Source organism: Delphinapterus leucas, chromosome 19, assembly GCF_059928025.1.
Source record: "Delphinapterus leucas isolate spDelLeu-1000000601 "Yukka" chromosome 19, BTC_Dleu_Yukka2, whole genome shotgun sequence".
NCBI classification, from domain to species: Eukaryota; Metazoa; Chordata; class Mammalia; order Artiodactyla; family Monodontidae; genus Delphinapterus; species Delphinapterus leucas.
This window is the reverse complement of record NC_143147.1, coordinates 6,614,049-6,632,467: the sequence shown is the minus strand read 5'-3', so window position 1 is coordinate 6,632,467 and position 18,419 is coordinate 6,614,049. Positions and strand designations below refer to the sequence as shown.

Sequence of the window (18,419 nt, the reverse complement as noted above, 5' to 3'; positions counted from 1 at the left end):
TCTTCAAATGGCTTTGAGTTACACTGTATAGCTTCCTTTCATTTCAAACCTGAAGGACCTCATTTAGCGCTTCTTGCAGGGCATGTCTAGTGGTAACAAACTCCCTCAGCTTTTATTTATATGGGAACTTTAATTTCTCCCTCATTTTTGACATTATAGAACATAGATATAGAATTCTTTGTTGACATTTTTCTTCTTTCAGCACTTTGAATATATCGACCCACTGTCTTCAGGCCTCCAAGGCTTCTCATGAGAAATCAGCTGATAGTAAGGATTTCTTTTATGTGAGGAGTAGTTTCTCTCTTGCAGTTTTCAGATTCTCTGTCACTTGGCTGTGATTGTGATGTGTCATAGTGCGGGTCTCTGAGTTTATCCTACTTGGTGTTGAACTTCTTGGATGTGTAGATTTATGTCCTTCATTAAATTTGGGACTTTTTCAGCAGTTATTTCTTCCAGTGTTTTCTCTGCCCCTTTCTCTCTCTCTCCTCCTCCTCAGATTCCTACTAGGAGTGTGTTAGTCCACTTGGTGGTGTCCCACAGATCCCTTAGGCTCTGCTCACTTTTCTTCATTTTTCTTGTTCTCGGATTTGAGAATTTCAGTTGTCACCTCTTCAGATTCATGGATTCTGTCTTCTCCTTGCCCAGATCTGCCTTTGGACCCCTGTAGTGTATTTTTCATTTCAGTTATTGTACTTTTGAGCTCCAGAATTTTTAAATAATTTCTGTTTCTATTGATATTCTCATTTTGTTATACATGAGTTTCCTGCCTTTGTCCACATCTTCCTTTAGCACTTTGAACATCTTTAAGACAGTTGTTTTAGTCAGTTCATTGTCTGGGCTTCCTGAGGAATGTTTTTCTGGGGATTTATCTATATTTTTGAATACCAGAAGGCAAGTGCAACTCCATTAAACCTACTGGAAGCCACTTCAGCAGGTGGTGGTTAAAAGAGTGCAGGCTGCTTCCATGCTGCAGCTCGGAGATCAGAACAGCATCCACCATCAGAATGCAGTCCTGATATGTGGAAGACAAGGTCCTTATTGTCTACCTTGGCTCCTTCAAGCTGCAAGAGAAATGTGGGTTGCCTTTCCCACAGCTGCCCACCACAGGGTGGGGCCACCATGGAGCTAATGGTTGAAATTGGCCAAAATTGTCTATACTTTGCCAGCCGAGCACTCCCCTGGAAGCTTCAAGCGTTCAAACAGACTTCAGAGTCATGACGTCATCTCACTCCAGAGAGTTGCTGCCAGTGCAGCTGTCCAGGCAGAGGGAGGGCTCCAGGCACTTCCGTCTCCGTGCTCCCTCTGACTCCATCCCCTCCCTCATCTTCTTAGATTCTGCGACAGCCCCTGACTTAGACTGCTTGGCTAGTCATTCTCTTCAATTACAGAATTTGTCTGTCTTCCCCACAAGACTGCGTGCTTTAGGAGGACAGAAGCACGTCTGTCTTGCTTTCTGCCATGTCCCCAGTGTTGAGCATATAGGGGCATATAAAAATGTTTTGTGGGGCTTCCCTGGTGGCGCAGTGGTTGAGAGTCCGCCTGCCGATGCAGGGGACGCGGGTTCGTGCCCCGGTCCGGGAAGATCCCACATGCCGCGGAGCAGCTGGGCCCGTGAGCCATGGCCGCTGAGCCTGCGTGTCTGGAGCCTATGCTCTGCAATGGAAGAGGCCGCAGCAGTGAGAGGCCGGTGTACCGCAAACAAACAAAAAATGTTTTGTGACTGAAGAATGAAACTGATTTGGCCTGAGGAGGGTAGCAGATCTGTGACGTAGGACAGTGCAGCGCCAGGCTGGCACAGGGCGGCAAGGGGGGCCATGCTTCCATCATATGTGACCCCTGCCCCATGGCACTTACAGTCAGTTAAGGAGAAAGGCTGCCCAAGTGAGGTATGAGCAGGGGTGGCAGGCTCCTCCAGGTCACATCCTTCAGAGGAGAAGTGTTGTGACCTGTCCCTTCACAGCCAGGCCCTCCCAGCACTGAGAAGCAGGGCCTGTGGCTCCCACGCCCGTCGCTCTGAAGCTACGTTTGGCTTCTGTCGTTCTTGCCCAGGTGCAGACTCACAAGCCTTACACGGTGACCTTCGACCTCACGGACCCTGGGGCCATAGTGGGGGCCGCTGCAGAGATCCTGCAGTGCTTTGGCTATGTGGATGTGCTCATCAACAACGCCGGGATCAGCTACCGCGGCACCATTGTGGACACCAGCCTGGACGTGGACAAGAGAGTCATGGAGACAAACTACTTTGGTCCAGTTGGTCTGACGAAAGGTAACGGTCTTGGGTGAAAAGGAAGACGAGCACGGGTACGTCAGCATTCTTTGTATTTCCCTTGGTTCCTTCTTCCTAGACCTGGCCTGTCCCATCCCTTTGACCCTGGAGTCAGTGGTGTCCTTACAGCCTGGGTGTTGGCTTTTCTGGGCTTTTATTTGCATTTTCTGCCACTGCTTTATGGTCTTACTGCACAGTATTGGCTCCACGTCTTTCCACTGTGTCTGCACACCTACAGAGTGGGGCGTTCTGACGTCCGGCCACGGTTCTCACTCCAGGGAGAGGCCTTCCCTCCCCTCCTGGGCGCAGGGGGCTAAGAGTTCCAGTAAACAGTCCCCCCGCCCCAGGCTCTCAGCATGAGCTGCAGTGACCTCTCCCCTCTCCCCACAGCGCTCCTGCCCTCTATGATCAGAAGGCGCCAGGGCCACGTTGTCGCCATCAGCAGTATCCAGGGCAAAATCAGCGTTCCCTTCCGATCCGCGTGTGAGTACTTCCTTCTCCTTCCCACGTTCCCTTTACTGTTTTCTCCCTGTTATGAAAACAACACGTTCACCGTCCAGAATTCAGACGTTAGAGAAACACTCAGCACGGAACGTGCAGGGCCGTCATCAGCGTGTGCTCCTGAGCAGAGGCCTGGGCTCAGCCCCAGCTCTGCTCCTCGTGCCACCTGTGGCCCCCGTGCTGTGCCCCCCGAGTGTCGGCCCCTCTCAGTGCCACCACCGTCGGCCCACAGGTGCTGCCCCACTGCCACTTTACCGCATGTGCCTCCAGAATTCTTCTACATGGGATCAGATGTGCAAAGCTGGGGCGCGTTATGTGTAGTTTTGTGGCCCGCTTATTCCACTGGACCGTGTCTGTCTGCATTAGCACACATGGATGTGCCTGGCCCCTTTAAGTGGGTGTACAGTCATTAATCGAATGGACGTGGCATCATTTCCTTAGTAGTTTCCGTGACACGTGAGGACTTTCGTCCCTTCAGTCGGTGACCAGTAGCAGTGATGTGCTGTGTACAGCATCCTTCAGCATTTTTATCTCTGGGCTCTCATGGGAGGGTTTCAGTAAGATTAGTTCCAAAAAGTGGACATAGGACCAAAAAATTAACGCTGCCAGCTTGACTTCCGTCCCGACTCTCACCTCCCTGCGTGAGTGGCTACGCCAGAATGTTGAGATTGCGCCATCACGAGCACCAGCAAGCAGATTCTACTTTTGTTAAAAGATTTGAAAGGTGATTTCACAAACTGTCCTGGGAACTGCATTCTTTGCTCCACCGTCTGCAAGGAAACACTCAGCTGTAACAGTCTCCCCCTCTCCAGATGCTCGGCGTAGCCACGGGAAGGGAGGGGAGGGGTGAAGCTGCCTCCACACCGTGAAAGGACGGCCACGCACACCCAGCTGGACGACTGGGAACCACCTGTCAGCCTGAACGCAGCGCAGCTGTCCTCCTGGTGCTGGCTGTGTCTGGGTCAGCCGTGGGACTCGTCTGAGCCCGCACTGCCCCCTCATGTCATCAGACAGCCTCCACGGCCGTGCTCAAGACAACGCCGTATCCGTGCTTGTTTCTGGGGCGGTTATTTCCCTGTGCCAGTTTTCTGTTTCACTTCGTTGGCACAGGACAGCCTCCTGAGGAATAGATATGCAGGCATCACATGTGACAGAGCAGATGAGGCAATAATAGGAAAAAGGGTATACAGGGTAAAGGAGTTCTTTGTAAAGTGTTCTTGTACTGAATTATTTCCAAACTTCACTTGGATTTAGTCCCACTGAGTTTTGTCCTCCCCTTGGCTCTGACTGCGTAGGTCACACTTGGTTGTTCTGGGTGCTTTATAACCACCAGGCCGGACGAGGCGGTGCCTCCTGGGCATGTCGGCCAACTCAACGGGCGGCAGTCTCCCCACTCGTGAAGTGGGGGTGGCTTCGTGTACCTCTCGGGGCTGTTGTGAGGCCGAGTGGGAGGATCCAGGATGTGTGTAGAGCACGTGGAGCCCTGGGGACCACAGTCACGGCGTTTAGGTTAGCACAGCCTGGCCGAGGACCTACATACAGCCCGAGAGCCGTGGAGACCGGGAGTCAGGGAGGCCCCCAGGGCCTCGGCCTGGGCCGTGCCTCTGGAATCACGGCTGGTAGGAGCGTGTCTCGAGCCACCCACCCGCAGAGCGTTCGTTCGGCCAGGCCACTCCTCCAGAGGCTCTGCAGAGTCTGGACGCTGCTGGGCTGCTCACAGGACCTACAGTTACGTGGCTGATGGATGCCCTTTCCTCAGGCTCGAACGTGTGGACTCCAAATCTGGAAACCGTCAGTGGAGATGCTGGTTCCCAGGAGTGCCATCGTAGGGTTCCTCTGTCCCCTCAGAGCACCCGACGCTGTGCAGAGAGGCTGTTGCTGGGGAGCGGAGGGGGCCTGGACAGCGCTTCCAGATGAAAGGCCATCCTGTGGAAGCTGTCAGGCAAAAGACGTGAGAAGGCCAGATGTGGGTTTGTACACACGCTCCTGCACGTGCAGGGAGCCTCCCTGGACGCACTGTTGCAGTGTGGCCTGTGACCACGAGGGGCATGGCAGCTGCCCCGTCTGTCCCCCGCTGGAGAGAGCTACGTGCAGGAATGACACGGAAACAGGCACAGCGTGAGGCCATGTCCGCACAAATATGACTTGTGTCGCACCCCGTGTAGGTACCTGGTTGATGTGAGAAATGAATGCTGAGAAACCGGCAGCCTGGCTCCCTCTGGGGAACCGTACTGGAAGGCACGAGGAGGACTTTCACTTGGTTACTTTATTTCCTCCTGAACTGTTTTGAATATTTTACCCAGTAGGCATTAAGTGTTTTTTTTTTAAAAAACTTTTAATTTAGATTAATTTCACACTTAAACCTTGCAGGAACAGTACAAAGAACACCCATGCACCCTTCCTACACATCCCCAGTGGTTCGCATTTGACCATGTGCGCTGTGTCATGTTGTGTGTGAACGTACCTGTAGGTCAGTGTATCGTGTACAGTGTTTTCCCTGAACTACACGAGAGCACGAGACCTGACACCCCTGCGCCTGTCCAGGGCCCAGGCTGGGCGCCTCTGACTCAGGGAACGAATGCGTCCCCGCCCCTCACTCACCTGCCTCTCTGGCCACTGACCTTTGCAGACGCGGCCTCCAAACACGCGACCCAGGCCTTCTTCGACTGTCTGCGGGCCGAGGTGGAGCAGCATGACATCGAGGTGACCGTCGTCAGCCCCGGATACATCCACACCAACCTCTCCCTCAACGCCGTCACGGCCGACGGGTCCAAGTACGGAGGTTAGGCCCTGGTGTCGCTTTTCTTCTATGCAAAGCTACCTGATGATTCTGTGGTCGTTTTCATTTTCTTTCAGAAAATAAGTTTAAAACTAAACCACTTGACGTGTGGGTGTTGGTCGTATATACTGAAGACTGACCTCACTCGGCATGAACCCGAGCTCAGTGAGTCTCTCGTTTCATTTCAGTGATGGACAAGACCACGGCCCAGGGCCGAAGCCCCTCGCAGGTGGCCCGAGACGTGCTGGCTGCCGTGGGGAAGAAAAAGAAGGACGTGGTCCTGGCCGATGTGGCGCCTTCCCTGGCTGTTTACCTGCGCACTCTGGCTCCCAGGCTCTTCTTCAGCCTCATGGCCTCCCGGGCCAGGAAGGAGCAGAAACCCAAGCATTGCTAGTGCCTGTCCGGGCAGGTGGCGCGGCAGCACCGCTGCTCCACAGGGACAGGTGTGTTTGCGTGGACTGTACTGGATTCTTGCCTCATGGGGAGGTGGGGGAGGGAGTCATGCCTCTCTCGCAGACCCCCAGCCTGTCCTGCTGGAGGAGGACAGGCTTCCTCCGGGGGGAGGGGTAAAATGCAGCTGGATCTAAACTCTAGGACGTGAAGTAAAGGGTTGAGCTGTGGAGCTGTGATCCCTGAGGGCAGGCAGAACCACGCCTCCTTTGAATTCGGGTCTTGAGATCAGAAGACTTCCTGTCATCTGACCCAGTTCTCGTATTTGACTCACCTAGCGCTGGGGGCTTGGGGAGAAGGCTGCTGCCGCCTTCACGCCGTTCACGGGGTCCCCCAGCATGTTGTTCAGCGCGGCCAACAGTCAGCGCGTGGCTGGCTTCTCGACGTGTCCCATCGTTCCGTGTGCTGGAGCCGCCTATCCACACCTGGCTTGTATCTGGTGACAGCTTCTGCTCAGCTGCCCCAAGGTGGCCACAGCTGGTCCGTCTCCAGCTGCCTTACCCATGAATCTGATCTGCAGGCAGATCACAGGCTCCCTTTCCAAATCTGGCCTATTACAGAAACACCTCCCAGTCCCACCCAGCAGGCTCAGGAGGGTGGTGGGCACTGCACGGTCAAGATAGGTCTGTTTAGGATCACTGCCAGTTTACCCTTGTTCCAGACCGTTTGCCACCCAGCACCCAACTGAGGGACCAGCATTTCCAGGCCCCTTGGAATTAAGTCAAAGTTTCTCACTCTTCTAAAATCTCTGGCTCTCCTCCTGTGAATAGATGGCCCCATCACCCCCATACACCCTTTTGACACCTTCCCAGCACCCCTTGTTACTCTCTGGTGTCTGATCTTCCTGAGGGATCCTTTAAAACCACGTGAACATCAGTCTGGTTGCCGCTTAGAAAAGTGCCCCTTAGGGATGACCGAGCAGAGTCTCGGGCCGGCATGGCCCCCTTTTCTGTGGAACACGAGGCGGGCAGCAGGTTGAACTCAGGACACATCAGGACAGCTTCAGTGCTTTAAAAAAAATACAGATGTTCGTTTGTGTTCTCCTAAATCAGAATCTGGACAAGAGGCCCCAGGCCCCAGCTCTCCAGGTGAGCCCAATGGAGACCCAGCGACTGCCAGGCCTCGCCACCTACCTGTCCTGCCACACCCCTGAGCGGCACTGAGCTGCGCCGCCTCGGACAGAGCGTGAGGCTGCTCTGGGAGGGGCTGGGCCTGCCTGGCGAGAGGCCTGTTCGCCTGTTCGCGCTACAGGTGGTGCCCCTCCTGCCACCTGCATGCTCCCACCAGGACCGTCACGGAGAGAGCAGACACCTGGAGGTGAAATTCTTATAATTTTAATGGTCAATAGCTTCTGGTTGGCTCTGGATGGTACAGTTAAACAACATACTTAACGACCCCCCAAGCGCGTTCACATCCCCTCAGTAGCGTTGCTTCCATCACATCCTACTGCCTGGTCGGCCTTCCACAACCTCAGGCCCCCGCGGGTTACGGGAATCCACATCTTAATGTGATGAGCTGAAAAAACCCCTGGTACACTTGTGATCTGTTATTTCTTTAAAATAACCAACGTGCAGCCAGACGCCTTCCCGGGCTCCACTCTGCCACCTCGCGGGCCGGGCTGCCTGCTCCCCCTGCGCTGCCCCGATCATACGGCGCAGAGCTCGTAAACCTTCCTTACACAGTACGCCAGCGCCGCCAGCGCTATCGTGTTGTGCAGTCTCTTTCTGTGCAAGTCGTCCTTCCGGACCAGCACCACCGGGGTGGAGGAGGTGAGCGTGTGCAGGGGCAGTCGGGACAGTTTGTAGGCGTCGTACTCCACCTGGTACTTGCAGCAGGGGTCGAACTGCCAGGAGATGCCGTAGAGGGTGCAGCAGGCCAGGCTCAGCACGCCCGCAGGCAGGGAGATGTAGTGGGAGTACTCCAGGGGCAGCGCCAGCGGGGTGAAGAGGCAGGCGGTGCCCGCCAGCACGGTGGTCTTGTGTAGGCAGTTGCCCACGGTGATCCAGCGGGCTGTCTCGTCACCGATGCGTGTGGGCTCGATCACGATGTACTTGTACTGGGCTTCCAGGGCCTGCTCCAGCTCGTACTCAAACTGGTCTTGGGCGTTCTCCCCGTTGTAGATCTCATGCACAATGTAACAGTCTGTGGCCGACAGGCTCACCCTTAGGAGGAAGGGGTGGGGAAAAAGGAGCTGGTTAGAGGCTGCTGCTCTGCAGAGATGCCGTCCCCAGAGGAGAGGCGCCTGCCCTGAGCACACCAGGCGGCCGCTGGGAGCGGGGCTCGGAGCTGCCTGGTCAGCGGCTGCACGAGGGGCCGCGCGCGTAGGTACCAGGGAAAGCTTGTGAAGCGAGGTCACCCCAGAACCTCCAGGGTCAGCATTTCCTTCAAAGAGGAAAGCTGTTACGCGTTCAAGGCAGTGGAGACCGGACTGTTGGGTAAACTCCCGAGAGGAAAGACAGGCGAGGGAGAGCTGGCCACCGGTGCCCGCCCTTTTGTGCTCCCAGGGGGATGTTTTGGGGAGCCGTGCTGCATGGCATGTGGGATCTTAGCTCCCCAACCAGGGATTGAACCCGCGCCCCCTGCATCAGAAGCATGTTGTCTTAGCCACTGCACCACCAAGGAAGTCCCCCTCCCCATTTGGTTTTAACTCAGAATGGAGACAGGCTCCCAGGTGGGATCCAGCACCTTACAAGGCACCTTAGCAGACAAGCAAACCTAAGAGGCAGGGCCTCACTCCCGGCAGGAGCATCTCTGGCGCAGAGATTTCCTTTGTGTTCTCAAGTTCATCAGCCAAGACAGGCACAGGGAGAGAAGCACGGGAAAATGGAGGGTCTATGCCGCCCCGCTGACCGTCAGAGTGAGGCCAGGGGACGATGCCTCCCTGTCAGCGTCCAAGGTGAGCTTTCCGGCCACAGAGTCCCTCTGGAACGCTCAGAGCGAGGCGCGGGTGTCAAGGCCGGGATTAGAGAACATTCTTGTCCAAACCCTAACCTACCTGAGTGCAGTGACAAAACAGGCCCAACAAGGAAGCACCAGTTGAAGCCCCAGCATCTCGGGGACACGTCAGTGGGCAGACCCCACCCTCACCTGGTGCTCACCCAGGCCTTCCTTTCCCGTCTGCCCCACCCTCGCCTCTGCCGCCGCGCTGGCGCCCACCCCAGGGGCGGGCTCCTGGTTCCTCCCACAGCGTGCTGGGCGAGCCCATCTCCACAGGTTGGTGGCTGTGCCCCCAAGTCCCTCCAGGCTGCTGGCTCAGCCCTGATGGCACGGGAGCAACTACCAGTGGACACGGGCAGTCGGGACTGCACAGCTGAGGGTGTGTGGATGGCGTGCTCACCCACCAAAGCCGCCTGGAGCCCCAAGTCTTACGGTGGGCCGGTCACCCCACTCCTGTCCGTCACCGCCAACCAGTGACCAGCCTTCCACAGCGCGGAGAACCCTCCCCGGCGCCTTCCAACACAGCAGGCTCAGGAGCCAGCCAGCCCAGCGGGCACACCGCCCTGGGCTCACCACCAGTTCTGCTTTAGAGGCCAAACCTGCTTTACCTGCTCAGGAAAGGATGGACCGTGACACATAAAGCAGCAGATTTCCAGGACTCCACACACTGTGCAGGGAAGGGAAGCAGCACAAGGTCCAAAACAGACCCAGACCCACCAGCAGGCGCCCCCTTTGTCAGAGGACCCACCCTGCGGTCAGCACCCACAGCCCCACCTGCTTGGGGGGGCCGGGGAACCCTCTGCCCTGCAAATGTAGTTTCAAAGGCTGCCTGGACCACCAGATTCAGTCCTGCAGTTGACAGGGACTGTTGCTTCTCAAGCCAGGTGGCCGAGGACTCGAGAGTGAGCCATGGCCGCCTCTGCCCGGCTACCCCAGCGCCCACTGCATGCGGCCTGCTTTGTTTCTGGGTCAAAAGTAACCCAATTAAGGAAAGAACCCAGTCAGAAGTTTGCCGTGAACCATCTCAGAGCACCACCAGCCAACCCCCAACTTGAACCCTGTACACAAAAGCAGATGAAAAAACCCAACAACTAATAGCTAATTGGGATCCTTTGAGTCCTGGGCTTCCTAAGCGACTATATTTTTGCATTTTGTTGCAGGTGTGAAGTGACCAGCAAGAGAGCATAGTAAAAAGGGTTCACGTTGAAAAAACTGAGAGCGCATCGATAATGGAAAGAGGTCTTTAAAATGAAAAAGTCAGGTACAGACCAGTGTTTGTAGCCTGTGATCTTCAGTGCCTTTCTGAGAAAGTGTACGTTTGCTTTTAGATGCACAGATGTTTCTGGGCTGATATACAAAGACCCAAGAGTTACGACTGTCTCTGAGGAGGGGAATGGAGGGGCTCCAGAAAGAAAAGGGGCCCCTTCTTACCAAATGACTTTAGAACTCTTTGAATTTGGCAGGTTCCATGGAGCTTACAGTACGGAACTGGCCTGCACAGAAGAGCACAGCCTGCCGGGCCACAGGGGCTGCTGCAGGCGCTGCCTCGGGTCAGGGTCACGGGCTCCCCCTGGGGGCTTGTGAACCTGCCTCCAGCTGGGGTCAGTCTCCTCCTCTCCTCGTCAGAACTAGTTCCAGCAGCACCCAGGAGATAGTCCTCAAAGGAATCCTGGGGAACCTGGCAGCCACCACGAAGAGCCCACAGAACAAACCTCATTTTGCCAGCACAGAATCCGGCCCAGGGGATCCCACGCCATCTCGAAGCCAGTCTTGAAGGAACCTGGGATTACAGGAGCCTCAGACATGGGACCCACAAAGTCGGGAGACAGCTCCAAAAGTCAGGGGTGCACAAGAACGTTCAAAGCAGCACTCCAGGTGAGAGCAGAAGACTCGAGAGCAGAGAGAAAGAGACCGTGACTCAGCCAAGGGAGGGAAAGCCGTGGAGGCAGCCGCCCAGTCCCTCCCGACCCTGAGGGGGAAGTGGGTGCACCACACCCGTGAACGCCTCTTTCTCTCTCTCTCTTCTCTCTCTCTCTATCTCTCTCTCTCTCACACACACACACACACACACACACACACACACACTGCAGAACCAAGCACATGCTGTCACGGAGACGATGGAGGATTCAGGAGTAAGGTGGCTGCTGCCTGCGCTCGGGAGGGAAGTGTGGGCCAGGGAGATGCTAGCACTTGGTTTATTAATTTTTTTCTAAATTATGGTAAAATACACATAACACAAAATTTACTATCTGTAAATTTTGTGTTATGTGTCCAGTTCAGTAAGGTTAAGTACACTTAGACACTGTTGGGCAACCAATCTCTTTTTGTCTTACAAAACTAAAACTCTGTCCCCATTAAACCACAACTCCCACCCCACCCCACCCTTCTACATTCTGTCTCTATGAATCTGGCTGCTCAGGGAGGGACCTCATGTAAGTGGAGTCACACAGTATCTTTTTTTGTGGCTGGCTTCTTTCACTTAGCATAACGTCCTCAGGGTTCATCCACGTTGTAGCAAGTGTCAATTTCCTTCCTTTTTAACGCTGAGTAACATTCCCTGTGTGAGTAACATTCCCTGTGTGTATAGACCACGTTTCGTCATCCATCCATCCGTCGATAGGTTGCTTCCACCTTCTAGCTATTGTGAACGATGCTGCTAGGAACACGGGTGTAAAAATATCTGTTTTAGTCCCTGCTTTTAATTATTGTGGATATATACCTAGAAGTGGGATTGCTGGATCATGTGGTAGTTCTATTTTTAATTTTTTGAGGAACCTCCACACTTTCCCACAGTGGCTGTACTAATGTACATTCCCACCAACACTGCACAAGGGTTCCCTTTTCTCCATATCCTGGCCAACACTTTTGTTTTTTCCATAGTAGCTATCCTAGTGGCATGAGGTGGCATCTCATGGTGGTTTTGACTTGTGCTTCCTAAATGGCAGCTTTATTGCGACAGATTCACCCATTTAAACCGCACAAGTCAGTGGCTCGACACTTTTCACTGAGCTGTGCAACCAACACCACGATGCATTTTAGAACATCTTCCTCACCTCAAAAGTAACCCCGTCACTCCTCATTCTCCCCTGACCTCCGTCCATGGCGATCACCAACCTACTTTCTGACTGTGGATCTGCCTCTTCTGGACGTTCTGCAGGAACGCATCACGTGGCACGTGGGCTTTGGAGCTGATTCCTTCATTTAGCCTCGTGTTCCCAAGGTCGTACATACGGTAGCAAGTTTATAACTTTTCATATGGTAAAGACATACTTTTGATGGATTTAACATATAATTTTTAAAATTCCAAGACAAAATATCTGGTGGGAAGCATCAAAAATGCTCTGCATAAAAAAAAGCCAATAATGGTTTTCTCTGGATGGTGGCCCAACAGGTAACTTTTAAATTTTAGTTTTCTGTATTTTTCAAAAAGAAAAAATAAATTTTTTCATAAAAAGAAAAATTCTGTCCAATAGCTCTGTATCCCTTGGGGTGGAAGAGACCAGACAGGGCAGGCCCTCCCAGCCGAGGAGAGGGGGCCCCCCTCCTGCTCCAGTGGGCACTGGCCCTGCAACCCACCACCTTTTCTGGTCATGCTGGAACCAGAAGAACCGACCCAAACACCTGCCTTAAGGCCCCTTCCTGGAGCGGCCCTGGGCTCACAGTCTCAGCTCAGAGGAGGAGGTGATGCCAAGCTCCTTGAGGGCAGTGACTGTTTTCATTGCAGTCTGCTCCGCCCCACCCCACCCTGGGCCTGAATGTGACAGGTTCCCAACAGACTTAGGAAGTACGTTTGAAAGGACTGACAGGAGACGAAAAACAACAGTAATTAAGAGCACCTGTGGCTGAAAATTAAACTAGGTCCATGCATCAGGTTGCTTTCCACCCAATAAGCACAGGGTCACGTGACCAGCTGTGACATGCCGCGTGGTGCCACCCCTGCATCCCTGGTCTAGGGAAACCCACTTTTGGCAAACCCCAAATCACTTCCTTGGGAGCCAAGGAAAGCAGTAAACTCCTATGCTGTGGATTCAAAGGCCAGTTAGGACTGAAAGGCACAGCCTTGTAGCTCCAAATACTGAGGATGTTTCCAAACTGGCACCTGACGTTCTCATTGTTTCAGAGGAAGCCACGTGCCAGGGAACAGGCTCCCCGTGGTGCTCCAGGGACCGGGCAGCTCTGCTTTGGGGACAAGACCACGGTGCACCAAGAGTTCCTCTCAGTCACTCACTGGCTTTGTGTCCAAGGACAAACCCCCTTGCTGCTCTGAGCCAGCTTCCGACGTGTCAAACGGTGCAAAGGCCCCAGCCCGCAGAGTGCAGATGGGGTGAGATGGGCTGGGCCGGGCACGCACACAAGGTGACAGCTGCAAGGCGCCACCCAGCGCAAGGCCCGAGCACTGTTTAAACTTAAGTAAAATGGAGTGGAATTGAAAATCCAGTTCCTGGGCTTCCCTGGGGGCGCAGTGGTTGAGAGACTGCCTGCCAATGCAGGGGACGCGGGTTCAAGCCCTGGTCCGGGAAGATCCCACATGCCGCGGAGCAACTAGGCTGGTGAGCCACAACTACTGAGCCTGCGCGTCTGGGGCTTGTGCTCCGCAACGAGAGAGGCCGCGACAGTGAGAGGCCTGCGCACCGCACCGCGAAGAAGAGTAGCCCTCGCTTGCCACAACTAGAGAAAGTCCTCGCACAAAAACGAGGACCCAACACAGCCAAAAAACAAAAAATTCAGTTCCTCAGACACACCAGCCACATTTCCAATGCTTGACAGCCGCAAGTGACCAATGGCTGCCCTAGTGGACAGCCCTGAGCAGAATGGCCGAGACTGCCCAGGAGGCAGTGCAGAGAGGCCCGGTTCAGGACACGAGACCACCCTCCCTCCTTCAGAAAGTCAGGCCTGAAGGACTGAACTATAGAGGCACGAGTTACTGCCATTGGAACCCCGACAGCTTGAACGAATCAAGGAAAATGGAAATTCACCCCAGAGGACGAACCCCAGCAGACCCTAACCCACAACATCCAACTTCCAGGATCAGAACCTTCTGGCAGCAGCCAGCTGAGCGGGACCCACACCCTCAGGTCTGCACACCCGCGCACCCGGGTGCAGATGCTGCACTGGCACGGCTCTTACAGACCAGGAGGAAAGAAAGGCAAAAGAAAGAAGACATCCAAATCCCCTGGAGGCCCTCAGCTCTAAAGGAAATGACCAGGTCAGAATGAGGGGAACACTGCCCTGGGAATGTTAGCCACCTGCCCACGTGGCTTGCGGTCCACCTGTTCTGGGAACTAAACCCTCCACCAGCCAGCCAGAACCACATCCATCCAGTTCAAAGATTACAGCAAAGCTGTCGAAGAGGACGGCCCAGTCCCCGGGAATAAGGTGTAGCACAGAAGATGTGGAAGTAACCCCACAGAACTGGCTGCCTAGAGATGCTGGAGCAGACACCCGCATAAGCCGGGGAGGGGAAAGGCCACAAAAAGTGGTTTCACCCTAAAGCCTGAGCATTCAGTGCAGCACGCCCGGCCCTCTGAACACTCCAGGCCTTTAAACAGTGCTGCGGCCTCGCATCATGATCAGAATCAGATCCCATGCACCCTCACGGGCTGCGCTCACATTCAACAGTCACAGAGAACTAGGGACACTCGGGGGCCCTTCAGGAGGAGGACAGGCAGCCCACATGGGACAGAGGGGCGACTCTGTGAGCTGGCCCAGGTTGGCACCAAGCGGCAGAACACACAGATACCTGCACCGCGCCTTCCCAGACGGGCAAGTTTGTCTCAAAGAGGCCGACAGGACAAGTGGCAATCTGTTTGCTGTGCTTGCTGCCAGTGTGCGGAGTTTTGGACAAGAATTCAGGTTACAGCTCAGGGTCTGATGTTCTTCATTACAAACACTGTGGGTTCCCTAGATCTAATGGACTGAAGAGAAAACTCAACGTGCAAGCAGCTCTCATTTTGCTATTTCCACCCCTCTCCTATTTTGGTCTAGACCAGCGCTGACCTTTCTGTTCTCTATCTGCGCTGTGCAATGTATTAGCCACGAGCCATGTGCTGCTACCAAGCACTTGAAATGTAAATAGTGTGACTGAGGAGCTGAATTTTTCACTTTATTTAATTTTAATTAATTTAAATTTAATTGCTGCAAGTGACTAGTGGGCACTGAATTAACACAGCTCTAGACTCAAGAACCAGGTAAAGCAAGAATTCACACACTATGTATTCTAAACTGGACCATCATTAACACACAGCTGACAACAGTAACTCCTGCGGAAGGTCTGGCACCAAGCAGGGCCTTCAGATACAATGCAGGCTTCAGAGTTTGCAGCCACAGGGAAATCTGGAAAGTCTGCCCAAAGCGTTGCTCTGCTCCAGCCAATGCCCCAAATTAGACGACGTTTCCTTGGGTGTCAGCATAAAGCAGATTCCAACCAAGTGTGTGCAGCAACTCGGGAAAGTGGTCTTACAGTGTGGAGCTGAAATCTGAGTCAGCACAAACATGCCATGGAACAAAGTCATCTAAGGACACCATAATCAGCCTACTTCGGTCACAGGAGCCACTAGGTATGCTTGGGCCTCAATCTATGGTGTGGGCTATCAATTAATCCAGCCTGCCCCACCCGGAAGTCTTCCCACCCACTGAGCAGGAATGGAGGTGTGCCCAGGCCAGGTTTCCATCCCCTACTCAGCGTGGAGGATCTCAGGGAAACAGCCCAGGCAAACACTCCTCCAAAAGAGCCCAGCTAGGGCCTCATGGCAGAGGCAAACAAAGGGGTACCCCCAGCCACTCCCGGTTATCTGGAAGGATGACAGATGGTGCCCCCCAAACCACAAAACCAGACGCCCCATTCCTGGCTGACACACGACATATGCATGTGCAAGCAGAGCCTGCCGTTCAGGCCAAAGGGTGCAACCTGAACACCTAAGGAGACCAGGCAGGTAACTGCAATGAGTCAAGCTGGCAGATGAGGAATGATGAGCACCTGCCCTGACCAAAAAGAGCCACCACGCAGCTTTTCCAGAGCAGTTTTATGTGAACTATTTCCATTTATAACCACTGGCAACTAACTTAAATTCTCTTAAAAACTGAGGATCACAGTCAAGGACTAGTTTCAGCCTTTGGGATCCTGGTTTGCAAACTCAGTTTCGAATTAACACTTGTCTTAAACCAAAGAGGAAAAAAACCCAATATCCAATTTCTTAGATCAGTAAAATTGTAACTTTTGCTGGCACGGCCCCTGTATGGTGTCTGGGGCGTCCTCATTTGGCCCTTTCTGCTGTTTGTATCCAGTAAGGAGGAATGCTTCTCTCTCTGCAACTAAGTCTTCTAAACCAGTTATTTCCTATTATTAAAGGATTAATGTTTGCATTAAAGATCTTGAAAATGTTTGCTAGTTTTTAAGGCCACCTGGAAACCATCGAGATCTCTTCTTTAACTTTTTATGGTCTGATCTAAGAAATAACCACGTGGGAGGTGGAAAAACAAAAATACTTGCTGGCCATTCACTGCTGCTTCTCCAAGAAAAAGTGCGGCAGGGACAAGGCTGGGTAACTCCGAGCTCGAGAATAAAATGCAAGCTGGAGGGGTCTATCAGCACAGCTAACCAAACAGGAAGGCGACCACAATGAGTATGTGATGCAATCAAAGAGAGAGAATAACGCAGAATAGTCGAGAGAAAAAGAGAGCGGGGCGGGAGGGGAGGAAGGGGGAAGAGAAAAGAAAGAGAACTTTTCTGTTCAACAATCCTCACCAAAAAACCCCAAACAAACCCGGAGATCCTGCTGACCTATATCTACCGCACCAGCCCACTCGTAACAGAATGGTCAGGACAGTGCAAACCGGATGACTCCACGAATACACATCCTTTCCCAAACTTCTGGGGCCTGAACTGGTTCTAGTGGCTTCTACTAGCTGAAACTGTTTTCCAAAAGCAAAAACTGTAAATTCAACACGAAACACGAAAACGACGACTCCAATCTTATCTTCTAGAAATGAGTCCTTCAAATCGAGATCTACCTTGTTAAGAAACAAGCTCCCGGCTCCCTGCCCTACTCACGCACCGTTCGTTAGGAAAGGTCGCGGCAAAGGATTTCCACGGCAGGGGCGCTGGCGGAGACGCCTCCAAAGTCCCAAGGATCACCCCCGGGGGAAGCGGCCGGCTCCCCGCCCGGAGTCACAGCGCGGAAGGCTGAGGCCCCTCGGTGACCGTGCGAACCACCCCGCCCGCCCCGCGATAGGAAGGCTTCCCCTGCCTCCTGCGTCCCAGGAACCACTCCTCGCTACGGCTGAGAGGACCACGCGCGCGACCAGGCGGCCGGGGTCTCCGGCGCCACTCGGTCCGCGGCATTCAGGCGGGTCCCGCCGCGGCCCGGCCGTGCCCAGCCCGCCATCGCCCCTTCCTGAGCCCTCCGCGGAGGCCGCGTCGGCCAAGACCGGGACCCCGCGCGCCCGGCGGCGGACCGGGGCGAGCCGCGGGGTGGAGGCGGGGACGGCGCTGCAGCCTGAGGAGCCCCGCCGGCTTCCAGCCCCGAGCCGCCCGCAGGGAGCAGCCCGCGCCTCACCTCTCTCGGGCGCCGGCGCCGCCGCCGCCGCCGCCGCCGCCGCCGCCCGGGCCAAGACGCCTCCTTCCCCACGCGGCCATCTTGGAGACTCCCCGCTCGCGAACGCCTCACGCCGGGCGGCCTCGCGACACCGCGCGGGCGGGAGGGAGTTGTAGTCCGGCCGCCGCCCCGGACGGCGCGCCGGCTGGGGATCGGGCCCCGCGGGACTATAAGGTCCACAATACACTGCGCGCCGGAAGCCCACCCCGAGGCCGCCTGGGAAACGCGGGCCCAGACAGGAGGAGCTGAGGGCCCACTTCCGGACTAGCCGCTGCTAGGCCTCCTGCGCTTCGAGAGCTTCGACCGTCGAGGTCACCGAGGGGCCACTCTCGCTCATCCCCCAAATTCTCGGGAGGCGAGACAGACGCGGTCCCCGCCGCCAGGGGTTCCCTGCTGGCAGGCTGTTGGCAGAGAGTGTCTGGAAGCGGAGAAAGGGGAGAGTTTAACGTGTGATGACTGCTGGGAGAGACAGGGCGCCGCGCACGTCGCACCCTCGTCCGGCCGTGGTGGCGAGGACACAGCCCCGCACTCGGGCGTCTTCGAAGGCGGGTGCTGGCTCCTCACCCCGCCGGCGGGAGCCCTGCCTGGACCCTGCCGAGTCGGGAGGGCGGACGGAGCCCAGTGACTCCTGCCCGCTGTCTCCTCCGAGCAGGGGCTGATCCGGGGGACCCCTCGCAGCTCTGAAGTTGTAGTCCCTCCCCTGCTTCCGACCGACAGCGTTGCTAGACATATTAATTGGTCCCATAAGCATTTGAGCAACTCTCATGCTGAAATCAGCGCCGTGTCCAGGGACGGGAGAAGCACGGCGCCTGCTCTCAGCCCCCGGGTCTGGCCGAACCGGGCGAACCAGGGCCCGAGGGCTGTCGGGTGTAGATGCGGCTCCCATCGTTGA

At 55.0% G+C, this 18,419-nt stretch overlaps 2 protein-coding genes across 10 annotated transcripts in view; one reads left to right on the top strand and one right to left on the bottom strand.

Annotated features, from left to right (window-relative positions):
* The window catches only part of DHRS7B (dehydrogenase/reductase 7B), a 40,204-nt gene extending 28,887 nt beyond the window's left edge, over positions 1-11,317 (top strand). For 2 of the 7 annotated variants that reach the window (XM_089900155.1, XM_089900158.1), the window contains 4 exons: positions 2,050-2,266; positions 2,657-2,749; positions 5,397-5,541; positions 5,735-11,317. In XM_089900155.1, the coding sequence (XP_089756281.1) occupies positions 2,050-2,266; positions 2,657-2,749; positions 5,397-5,541; positions 5,735-6,116 (837 nt within the window). In that variant the 3' untranslated portion in view covers positions 6,117-11,317. Of the gene's footprint in view, positions 1-2,049; positions 2,267-2,656; positions 2,750-5,396; positions 5,550-5,734 lie in introns of all 7 variants that reach the window. The other 5 variants (XM_089900156.1, XM_022560737.3, XM_022560738.2 and 2 more) reach the window with 5 other exon arrangements.
* Positions 7,555-17,666, bottom strand: TMEM11 (transmembrane protein 11). Of its 3 annotated transcripts, none has more exons than XM_022560741.3 (2): positions 17,489-17,666; positions 7,555-8,158 (listed from the first exon to the last, which is right to left on the bottom strand). In XM_022560741.3, exons 1-2 carry the CDS (start codon positions 17,566-17,568, stop codon positions 7,642-7,644), a joined length of 597 nt encoding a protein of 198 aa, XP_022416449.2. In that variant the 5' UTR covers positions 17,569-17,666; the 3' UTR covers positions 7,555-7,641. The 3 variants fall into 3 exon arrangements, with proteins under 3 accessions (XP_022416449.2, XP_022416450.1, XP_089756288.1); XM_022560742.2 differs by lacking the exon at positions 17,489-17,666 and adding an exon at positions 10,646-10,740; XM_089900162.1 differs by lacking the exon at positions 17,489-17,666 and adding an exon at positions 8,992-9,305.
* Positions 17,667-18,419: the final 753 nt, after the last annotated feature.